Source organism: Cynoglossus semilaevis, chromosome 4 (genome assembly GCF_000523025.1).
Source record: "Cynoglossus semilaevis isolate Cse_v1.0 chromosome 4, Cse_v1.0, whole genome shotgun sequence".
NCBI lineage: Eukaryota > Metazoa > Chordata > Actinopteri > Pleuronectiformes > Cynoglossidae > Cynoglossus > Cynoglossus semilaevis.
In genome coordinates, this window is record NC_024310.1 from 17,788,981 (window position 1) to 17,800,666 (window position 11,686).

The following is an 11,686-nucleotide window of genomic DNA, read 5'->3' on the forward strand; positions in this document are numbered from 1 at the left end:
TAGTTTTAATTTTAAGTTCATTCTCTCTACGTCAGAATCACTTTTCTGTGGAGTCAGACCAAAGTATTTTTCTGGAACCACTGGTGTTACCTAAGAGATTTGTATTTTAAAAAGTTTAGAAGATTTTGTGTGCATTTTATTTAATGTGCCAGTTTGTTGTGACTGTATTGTCTTTTGAATTCAGGTTCAGAATCAGGCACAGGTGACCATAAGTGCAGACTCAGGTGCAATGAAAAGATGTGCATGAAACAAGTCGGTCACACGTGACATTTTTCTGCATTCATTGTGAATGTAATTTTTAAAAAAATATTTTTTGTAAAATTTCAAAGAATATTTTTCATGTAATAAAATAAATAAAAAGAAACAGGAACCTAAACAAATAATTTGTCATTTAAATCTAATTGTGTTTTTTATATAAGAGGTGACTTAATGACCGTGGTGTGGTGTTTTTTTAAATTTAATTGTGTTGTTTTTTAAGAGGTGACTTAATGACCGTGGTGTGAATTTATAGTGATGATAGGACTAAATTTCTGCAAAAAATAAGGTAAAGAAATTAAATATATGTATATATTTTTTCCCTAAATTCTGATTCATGGCTTGTAAAGACAGGACTATAGTCCTTCCTTATTTAAGTTAACTTAGATAAAATCAGAGACTTTGTACTTAGGTTTACATCAAGTGCTTTAGAACAACTGACCTTTGTCTCATTTTGTGGTTAAAACACACCTGCATAATCAAACACAAACAGGTGTGTAGCTGAAGACTTACACACCTACACACACAAGAGTAGACAAAAAAATATGATTCATGCCTGCAGCATGACACATGGTGACTTTATTTTTTTTTCAAACTGAAAACTGGACTCACAGCCAGTTCAAAAACAAATCTCCTGTCACAGTGTCAAGGCTCCGTGTGTTCTTCATGCAAAAATATATTCACTCGAAGAATTCAAATCAACTACAGTGCTTACTGTAAAACATACAGTTGAACAAATATAGAACATGAAGACTTTTCATATGTTAATCTGATAAGATAACAGCGTTACAAGATCGGTGTCACTAATGATCTATTTTTATTTTGCATGTGAGGAATTATGTCAGCATTTACAAATTAAAACAGGAGTAGAACAGGAAACGGAAAAAATGCCCTCCTTTAACTTTGCACTGTAACAATGTGGCTTAAAAACACAGATAAAAAAATATAAGAAGAAAATATAGATGATTAAATGACTGACTCTGAGAACTTTAGAAACAACAGCCTAATCTAAATACATACAGAGGTAAAGGAAAAATCTGTGTAAAAAATACATTCAAAGTGGTGGAGAAAAAAAAAGACTATACCGGGAACAGTACTTTAATCAATGACAAAAAAGGCTTAACAGAAAAACCTGCATCTAAATTCATCTGCCCAAAAAACTGTGCAAAAAAAATTAAATCAAAATGTGCTCTGATATTAATTAAATTTCATGCTTTAAAAACCAGAAGTGATATCAGTCAAAGGTCTTTCCTTCTTGGGCGCTGTAAAGAGTTTGTGAATAAGCTCTATGACACCACGTGTAATATCAAAAGAAAAAGGTGTGTAGGTGTGTGTACGTGTGTGTGTGTGTTGTCAAAGCTCTCTTATAGATGACTGATGCCGTGTAAACAGTTGCACTAATTTGTTGTAATATTTAGTCGTCCTTTTTGTCTCCGCTGTCCTGGATGTTCTGTGAACACGGAAGGAGAAAATGTCAGTTATTTACAAATGAACATAAATGGAAAAGGTGAAGACAACCTAATCATGACTTATGTTTCAGATTGAGAGAAAGAGGCTAAACATCCATTTACAAAATGTTGCACTTTGTGCATTACTATGAACAACCAACTGACTGTGTTTACACTGGCCTGATTTATTTAAGTGATCATAGGGATATGACTATCTTTATTTGTCCGTCAATGGTACATTTGTGATTTCCAAATAATATATATGGTCAAACATAATTGAACTGACTTGTAAGGCAACTAAAGTTAGATTTTCAGAACAAATTTTATCACCATATTTATGGTATTTCGTAATAAAAGATCTATCGATGGATTAATAAAGTTCTATCTATCTATATTGTGTGTCTGTCTATAATGAGTACAGACAGGAAAACGAATAAAACATATAAATGAAATGTGTCTATAATGAGTACAGATAGGAAAACGAATAAAACATATAAATGAAAAGAAAATATCCCTCAACTACACAAAGGTGTCAAGAAAAAAAGATTTGTTTTTAAAAAGACAACAAATATAATGTAAACATATACACAGCTGTAAATTTGGGAAGATCCATTACTGTATTTTACCGACATTACCTGGAGCGCCTGATGTTCATTCAACAGTCGGTCGTACTCCCTGGCCAAACCCTCCGACTGCTGCTTCATCACCTCTGCCTCAGACTGAGACTTTTTCAGGGCTGGAGAGAAAACAATATTAATGTCACACATCAGTAAATTATATCTTTATTCACTTAAATCATGGGATGGGACAAAAACTAATTTGGAGGAGAATGTTTCTTTTTTAGTTCTAACCTTCTTCTGTGGACTTCAATTCCTGTCTCAGTTTCTCCATCTCATTCCGCAGAAACTCCATGCCGGTGGCCGTAGCTTTGTCTCCTTTTCCTTCCATTAGAGTCTGGAATACAGATTTAAATGATGACAATATGATGAAAAAAAACACAATGGAGTCAAAAGTGACTTCATTAGCTGCAAATCAAGTCATGTTTTTTAATCAGGAGAAAGGCAGGAGCTGTTCATAAAGTTGTTACTGAACCAGTTTGGCACTCAACCTGTTTGAGAAGTTCATTATCCTCCATGTATTTCTTGGCCGTCTGGTTTGCCTTGTCAGCCTGAACCTGAAACTCAGCCGTGGTGCAGGACACTGTAGCCAGCTGGTTAATTAAGGTGACCACTCGCTTCATCACCCTGCGAATACACAATTGGCCAAACAAAGTTATCATTCAAGGGAAAACCTTGTGGTTGCAGTTATTTTTAGTCATTTAATGCATTTTTAGTGCAAACTCACAGCCAAAGGAAAACTGCAAAACCAGAGATGTAGAGGTTTCTTTGGGCTCGGAAAAGCTTCATGTGCAGGTGGTCATACATGTTTGGCTGTAGCTTTGCACTGGTATCCGCTTCCTTACTTGAATACTTTCGAACTTCACGGACAGCATCTGAACAAGAGGGAACACAACATTGCAAATTTCAAAACTTCAATTCAGGTGGTACAGCCCTCACTGCAGGATTATGAAAAACTAATCTCCAGTTCAGCTCCACCAAAGTTCACAATGAAACTTATTCAGTTAACACTTACCCAGAAAAAGAACGACTAGTACGATGATCATGGTTAGGAAAACTTTGTTCCAGAATCTTGCCATGAAGCCCCAGATCCTCAGATGGAAAATACTTTGCCATCTGCAAATAATCGTGAACCATTATTTACACACAGGGCAGTGTAAAATGTATTTATTTTTTGTACAAAAGATACAAACAACCTTGTTATTTCTGTTGCCAAGAGAAGAAAACCATCCACAAATGCACCTGATGCTCAGTGGACCTACCTTTTGGCAGAGATGAAGGGTAAACAAAGAATGACAAGGATGCCGATCTCGACATAAAGAAAGAGGGCCACAGCTGTCCACTGAAGTGTCATCTTGGTCGGTAAATTCTTCGAAAAAGGAAAGACAACATTTACTACATTTTATCCGATATATACGTCTGTGACATACTAAATTAACAAATAATAAAGTACTTTTCCAAGTATTTTAAGCAGCCTTGTTATATGAAGATATAACAGCAATAAACTGCCAATCACGATTTTGTGCACATTACAATAGGTGAGCACTTCCGGTCTTTTTCCGTAATTTCGAACCAAGCAGCTGGCTGCACTTCAACCTGTACAGCCTTGGGTAACAGCTTAAAATTCTTCAGGGGGCGTAACACACTGTGACTTAAACCTTCTTACCCACTGCATTTTTTTTGCAACAATAAAATCATGTAATATTTGCTATGTATAAAACAATACGAGATACACAGCAAAAATAATGTATCAACTTAGGTTTGAAAAGTGACTAGAAATTATACACTTTCAGTACGAATTGTCAAATGCGTGTTATAAAATACTCGTGCTAATGTTAGCTCAACATGTCTACACTATAACCAGCCAACAATAAGATTAAAATCACTAGCATGAGTGTTAAATTCTTGTCACAACACAGGAAAAAAACAAAACTTACCGACAAATTCACATACACTAGGAGACAGGAAAACACATACGAAAAAGTTTCTTTAGCCACAGCTTCCTGTTTCAGTGTAGCTGATTAAAAACTTCTACTTCCTGTCGCGACTTTAAAAATAAAAGATGATCGCGACAGCTGCGCGATAACCCATCTGAATATGGAGAATAAAAAGGTTTGCGTTTAAGATATTTATCAAACTTTACTATTTGAGTCTACGTGTTTCGTTATTATTTTATTTTCTCCTGACAAAAACGTGTTTTACTACACACCTGTACCACATCGGTTTTTTTATTTTGAAGTTAATACGACCGTTGCGGTATTGCGGCGAGTATAACAACGTTAACTGAACTCCATAATACCTTGGATTTCATTTCTCATGGTTGCATCAGTTTTGTCAGGTGTACCCAGCTAATCATACAGTAACGAAAATATTTACAAGTACTTGTAGTATTCTGTATTGAGAACATGTAGGCAATCTACGTGAATCAAATGTCAAAAGTCATATCAGGGAAATTGTCAACACTAAAAGAACATATAAAAACATGTCAAACTTGTTAATGCTATGTGGGTATTTATTTTTATTTTTAACACTGCTCATTTTTACTCTTTAAATCTTTTATGTAACTTTAAAGAAATGAATGTGTGAAGAGGTAATTCCTAATGAACAAATGAGAGAAAAGGAGACTTAAACAATGAACAAAAATCTGCACAAAGATCATTGACACAACTATAATTTTTAAAATTTTATTTGGCACAAAGGAAATTTAAAAACACAACACTTCAGCATGGCGAGGTTCCCAAATCATCAACTGACCCGTAAGTGTTCTGGAGGTAGTCTATTACCGCTGAGGTACTGGACAGAGAATTAAACACTTTTCTCTCTGGCTGGGAGCTGACCCTCTCCAGCATGTAGATAAGATGGTGGTGGAAACAGGTAAATGGAGTCCCCTGCTCTATAGAAATGTCCACCCAGTCCCATATGCATTCCAAAGGGGTGTCATTATATCCAGCAAACATGGCAGGGTTAGCCAGCAACCCCCGTGCCACCATTACACCTGATAAAGAAAAGAGGAAAAATTAAAAAAAAAGGTTACTAGGTGAATCTGGTGTGTTTATCATAAGTACACATCACGCAATAAAACACACACATTTAACAAAAATGGACTTACCATCAACACCAGTGACCTGGTAAGTAGACTCCACATCCTCCAGGTACTTTATGTCCCCATTTGCAATGACAGGTACAGACACACTGTCCTTAATCGTCTTAATGGCATCATAATGGACTGGTTGGTGACGTTCTTCTGCTGTACGACCATGGACAGTGATCCACGACACACCCGCTGATTCAGCCTTTTGGCACAGATCTACCGTCTTCCTTAGGTCCTTGTGAATTCTGTGCAAACCAGGATAACAACACTGGCTATCAGAATGGTCTTTAATGTCCCTTAATATACAAAAGACGTAGATCGCTAGGCTTGTTCTAGTCAAATATGAACTTTGGATCCCTTTTTCTTACCTTATTTTGATAGATGCTGTGTACTTTGGATTGTCCACCTGGTTCCTGACAAGTCTGACCATGTCTTTGACTAGTTCAGGCTTCTTGATAAGGCATGCGCCATACCCTGCAGACATAGCCCACCTGTAAACAAAATTTAAAAATAATCATACATACATTTTTATGCAGTGAATTTCTATAATTTTGTTTTTCTCTGCAAATATAAAACATGATACAAGACCAAACAAGTATTTTCAAAAATCATACCTCTGGGGACAGCCACAGTTAAGATCAACACCATCTGAAAAAGGTGCCACTACACAGGCTGCATCAGCCAGAGTCTGGGCATCATGAGCAGCAAACTGCACAATTAGGGGCCGGTCACCTGAAGATTCAAAAGATGGCTGACATTAAAAACAATAGCTCTAAAACATAATTATGCATTGCTGTTAACTAAATATGTATGTGTGTGTACACTTGAAGTTGTGTTGGAATTTAACTTAATATTAGTTGTATAATGGGTTATTACACTCACGTTCATTGGTTGTGAATTCACTGTCTCTAGCTTTAGTCGATCGCATGAAGTCGGCAGCAACAATCATTGGAGTAAAGCAGATGTCACAGTTGTATTTTCTAACCAACGTTCGGAATGCAAGCCTGTAATAAACAAATAAATATAATCATTGCATCGTCTTCAAACTTCTCCTGAAAATTTACAGTAGCTGTATAGCCTTTATAGTATCTGGTGTAACCGAAGTGATCGTATGTCATTATGTATGTACCAAGAACCGCTTTTATTCCAATAATGTTTTATTAAAATAGTTCTATAGCAGCCGTCTAGCGTTTAAAATGTTTATTTCTCCCTGTTAGAAATGCTCAGTAAAGAATGAAAGAAAGGAAACGTCACTTACTTTGAATATCGAACCATAGGGGCACATATTTTCACCACTTTCCCCTTTTCAAACAGCTCCATAACGCCCGTATTTCCATTACAGGTCCTCATGCTTCTCCGAATGCAGCGCTAGCCAGCTAGCTACAACAGTCCAGATGTGGGCAAAATTTACGGATAAAAACGTTGTAATTTTACATGTTGTTGTCCAATTAAATACGCGCTATATAAAAGAAAGCCCTGCAGCGCCACATACTGAGCGCGTGGTCAGCTGGGTTTAATAAAAAAACATAAGTAATAAGCGACTCTTTCTGCGTCTTCTTCTTCTTCGCAAATTACTGTATACATGTACTCGTTCTACTGTTTCAGTGGCTTCCTTTGAAAGCGTCACCAGCTCTTTGGGCCTTTGCTGCCATCTACTGTACAGTTTTGATAAGTGCAGCCATCACGACCTTGAGAGTAAATATGATTTACTGCGTTAAAATGCGTATCAACATAGCATCACAGGTAGTTTTCAGCAGATTTTGTTTTTGTAAACGGTTTTCCTTATAATTTGAGATCAAGCAACGTATGGTGTTTTGATATAGCCGAAATCAAGGCGCAGTTCTGCATGAACACTGTAGAACTCCGATAATGTTTGATTTCTGGGTTCTATGCTTTATTATGCTGTCATAACTAGATATTAAAAATGAGTAGATATTTGGTTATTTACAAATACGTTTATTTTCAAATAAATAGTTATCTATTTTGTATATTGTATATTTCATTTACAAATACGTTTATTTTCAAAAAGTTATCTATTTTGTATATTGTATATTTTTTGTATTGTATATTTTTGTAGAAAGCAGTGTAGGGTCGCGGGTTTTAAACTGCCGTTGCTCTAAATATCAAGTAGTGACTGACTCATTCAGCCTATATAATTAATCTACCGGAAGAACCGGTGGGACAACCATCTTTCCTGGAGGTTTACATGTAAATTTTGGGGTTTAACATTTTAGATGGTTGGTTGAGGAAGTTCTTTTTCAATTTGAATTTCTCTGTGTAATAATGTGTGTATTATTTTGCGTTAGACAGTCACACAAAACAATAAACACAAAAACAAAGAATGCATTAAAAAAAAACAACATTGTTGATAAAATACCAAATACTTTATTTCAAACAGGCACTGGAAAAGTAAAAAAAAAAAAAAAGCATCAACAGATCCATAAGCCACACTGGGCCTCACAAATATTTCCATGAGCTTTATTACATAGCTGAAAAAAACTACATCCTAAAACTTCGACAGAATAAATAAAAATTCCAATCCAGCCAAGAAGTGATAGCAGTGGAATGCAGCTCGTTATTCCCGACATAAGCCAGTGAAAGATAAAAATCAACCTTTACGGGGAACACCTCAGTCTCGATCAAAAAACTCTCAGCTTTTGATCCGAGCCTTTTTTCAGCAAACAATTTGTGATCGCCAGAGATGTTCCCTTAAATACGTGAAATGTACAACAATACATGATAAATCACAGCTGTAAAGTGGGAGGAGGGTGGGGGGGAAAAAGGCTGAGGAAGAGCTTAACTAGTGACATATTGTGCAGAAACCAATACAAAAATAATAATAATAATGCGGATAAGCCTTCCAGTCACCTCTGTAGATAAGTTTGTGATTTTTCAGCATGTCCTTAAACACCACACCCACACTCACTCTCTTCCTACAAACCACTTGCTTTAAAGCCTTTGTTTGAAGAACATTTTCTCTTACAATGAACTTCTATGAAACCAAACAAGCCTCACTGCTTTAATTCCTAGTTTAGTTCCAAATAACAACCAGCACTGACGTGCACTTACCTCATCTCTTTCCATGTAAGTTAGAACCAGAACTAAGAGCAACAATAAAACTATTTTTTTAAGAAAAAGTACTGTAACAAGTTACAAATTGTACTATGCGCTCCCAAAGGACAGATCGGTTCAAAGAGGACCTAAATGCACCTTCTGTAATCAGTAACATCACACCACAAATGCACTCTGTCCACAGCTTAGATCGTTCTTTAAAAAAAAAGGATTAAAAGCTACACAACTGCAAACATACAGCACAGCAGGTTAGTGACAGCCAGCCGTCGGAGGAAACGGCGTACACAGGGTCATGGGGAATGATCACCGTTGCTGGTTCCCTGCCACCTGGCCCCATCCTTACTGAGGTAGCTTCCTGTGGCCAGCCGCCTCCAGCTCCACGCTGGAGAGGAAACGTCTGGACAGCCGGTGGCAGTCGTAGCTCAGCTCCGTGGTGAAAACGGCGCTCGTTTTCTTCGGGTAGATGATGGTGGTGCTCCCGAAGCGCTGCAGCTGCTGGCGAGGCTGGAAATCCAGCTGTGTTTTGTAGTGGCGCCAGGTGCTGTGGGGCACGGCCACGATAGTCTGCCTGCAGCTTTCAAGGCCGCGGCCCGACGGCTGCAGGTCCACCTTCTGGATGAAGTGGCGGTCCGAATTGTAATGCACCGACGCGGTGTATCTGCGTAGAGGTGTGACATGTAAGAGCTTGAACATTTCAGGTGGGATTTTCCGATTGTTTTGACACTTTCACCACGTTCAGTCCTGCTCATTACAAACAATTACCCACCTCATTTGTTTCGGTGGTAACGGATCCAGGGATATGCCCTCCCCAAAAGACAATGTCTGAAGCAGTGGAACGGCTCCAGAGGGTACAACTGGAAACTGCATCGCAGGAATCAAGCAGCAGCAGAGTTATCACACACACACACACAGAGAAAGAGAGCCAATTATGCTATAAAAGTTCTGGCTGGCACAGCCAGAGTGCTGATCTGACCTACTTTCTTCTCAGGGCCAGCCACAACTTATAGAAAATCATTTCAAGAATTTCTACAGGCAGTTTAATGCCAAGAGAAAAAAAAAAGAAAACAGCTTTTTTTCTCAGCAACAATAACCTGCACCCAGTGACTGCGGTGTACAATTATTGCAAGACGCTCTGTGTGTGCAATCAAACCAACAACAATGTCATTTTGTCAGGATGAGTGGCAACTCTACCATTTGCTCACACTTGCGAAAACAACTGGATATCAGTCTGACAGCCTCCGTATCCATTTAAAAATAAATTCAATTGTGGTTTGGAGTTGTTTGCCTGGCTCCCCAGTTAGGAAAACAATTTGAAAAATACAATTGTGTAACATTTAGCATGTCTCAACGGCAAAACCACCTTGTGCTGTAACATTGGGATTGTCAGAGGGTGTGTGTGTGTACAGTGGTTTCCCTTTGTGCAAAGCACTGAAAACATTCTTCTATATCCATTTGCATCTCAACCTTCCTGCAGTAGCCTGAAGAAACAGTCCAGTCAGAGCTAATGGTTTTCATTGAGGAGCTTAAGCTGGCTAAGAAAAAAAAAAAAAAAAAAAAAAAAAAAAAAACAGGACCACCCACATAAACCAGATGCATCAACCAAAACAAACCAAGGAGGAAGTGCTGATAGATGTGAAAGAGCATTAAACAGATTTAAATTGCGTATTTGTGTATTAGCTTTGTCACCTTTGAAACACGACTTCTTGAGCGTTAGGTCTATAACAGAGCTATTGTGAGTAAACATATCACTCCGACTTAGACTGTTAGTTTGTGGGCTCAGAAGCGTTTTAGCTTAATGTTCATGTGACCTGGCAATTATTATCCTGCTGACAATTTGCCTGATGGTAGAAATATATATTTTTAATAAAATGATTGGTCCAATTGTGGGTAGAAAAATAGTATTTAGTACAGCGGTCCCCAAACTTTTTTGTACCAAGGACCGGTTGGCTGCTATCAGCCGCTACTGTGGACCGGCAATACCACGCTATCATTGAAGGATCATTAACATTTTCAAAATAAAACCTCTTTTAGACTTTATTCTGTTCAGTATCAGAGTCTGAATGAGCTGTTGTTTTGAAACATTACCAGATTATCTTTTAATGAAAAAAGTAAATTTATGACTGGAGTTTTTTGGAATGAAGTAAATTAGTAAAACTGAAGTACATTTTATTCCCTCTGTCCTAATGCGGTCCAGTACCATATGATCTATGGACTGGCACCAGTTCCAGCACCAGGGTTTGGGACCCCTCATTTACGACGTGGATTTGGCCCTTTAACTCGTTTACATTTCATTGGATATTATCACACCTCGTACCTCTTCAGATGAACGAAGTCGATCTTCATTACAGTTATGTTTTTGTCATCATTCGCAGTTTTGTTAACTTGTAGATTTAGAAGTAAGTTTACCAGAACTTTTTTTTACCTGTCTCTGGGCTAACCTTTAGCATTTTCCAAATTTCATCTTATATTTCAGTTTGTTTACGTTCTCTTTTTGACTCTGTAGCGAAGTTTGACACTTTTCAAGGGAATGTGCTCCAAGTACACTTTCTAATTTCTAACTTTCTGTTCCTAGCGGATGAAAGTAGCGCCACCTACCAGGGTACCCCGACCTTCGTCCTCAGACAGCGGGCTGACACCTCTGGTTTTGTCCGCACACACAGGCGGCTGCAGCAGCCAAGAGCTGGGGCTCGGGGGTAAACCCGAGTCCGGGCTGTCGAGTCCTCTGTCAGCCCTGCAGCTCATATCCAGCGGCTCTCCTTCACATACATTTGGCAAGTTCAACCTGCCTACCATTTCCAGAGAAAAAGTTACGAAATCCACCGTGTAACACGCAGGCTACGGAAGAGGAGCGTCTGTCTTTATTTGTCTTCCAGGTTCAGGGCTGTCTTTTAGATCTGTTTGGTTTTCAAATATCCACGCAGTCACACCGGCGGACTTCCTGCCGAGCAGCACCCCCGACTGGACCCGCCTGCAAATTGCTCATTTACCGCTGCACAGTATTCCAGTTAATGTCCTTAAAACACGCAAAAGTTTTTTTTTTCTTTCTTTTTTTTGCATCGGCGTTCAAGAACCTGGCCCACAGCTGTTGTCTACGCTATAATAAAGCTGTAAAGCAGTCAGAAATCTGGGACGTGACAGTCCCGCGGCTCCTCTTCAAACTCCTTCTTCCACCAGGAGTTTTCACGTCCACAAACACAACACAG

At 38.3% G+C, this 11,686-nt stretch overlaps 3 protein-coding genes across 4 annotated transcripts; all 3 read right to left on the reverse strand.

Moving 5' to 3' along the window:
* Positions 1-799: 799 nt before the first annotated feature.
* Positions 800-4,402, reverse strand: bcap29 (B cell receptor associated protein 29). Of its 2 annotated transcripts, none has more exons than XM_008309753.3 (8): positions 4,258-4,402; positions 3,583-3,689; positions 3,336-3,436; positions 3,048-3,195; positions 2,812-2,947; positions 2,555-2,657; positions 2,339-2,439; positions 800-1,705 (listed from the first exon to the last, which is right to left on the reverse strand). In XM_008309753.3, exons 2-8 carry the CDS (start codon positions 3,672-3,674, stop codon positions 1,670-1,672), a joined length of 717 nt encoding a protein of 238 aa, XP_008307975.1. In that variant the 5' UTR covers positions 3,675-3,689; positions 4,258-4,402; the 3' UTR covers positions 800-1,669. The 2 variants fall into 2 exon arrangements, with proteins under 2 accessions (XP_008307975.1, XP_024911046.1); XM_025055278.1 differs by lacking the exon at positions 4,258-4,402 and adding an exon at positions 3,774-3,914 and having other exon boundaries at positions 1,575-1,705.
* Positions 4,403-5,002: 600 nt separating this feature from the next.
* dus4l (dihydrouridine synthase 4-like (S. cerevisiae)) lies at positions 5,003-7,016 on the reverse strand. Its single transcript, XM_008309755.3, has 6 exons — positions 6,670-7,016; positions 6,294-6,415; positions 6,026-6,143; positions 5,780-5,902; positions 5,430-5,656; positions 5,003-5,315 (listed from the first exon to the last, which is right to left on the reverse strand). Exons 1-6 carry the CDS (start codon positions 6,759-6,761, stop codon positions 5,041-5,043), a joined length of 957 nt encoding a protein of 318 aa, XP_008307977.1. The 5' UTR covers positions 6,762-7,016; the 3' UTR covers positions 5,003-5,040.
* A 760-nt stretch (positions 7,017-7,776) lies between these two features.
* Positions 7,777-11,686, reverse strand: rflnb (refilin B). The gene is made up of 3 exons (XM_008309757.3): positions 11,079-11,686; positions 9,250-9,344; positions 7,777-9,141 (listed from the first exon to the last, which is right to left on the reverse strand). The coding sequence occupies exons 1-3, from the start codon at positions 11,274-11,276 to the stop codon at positions 8,823-8,825; spliced, it is 612 nt and encodes a 203-aa protein (XP_008307979.1). The 5' UTR covers positions 11,277-11,686; the 3' UTR covers positions 7,777-8,822.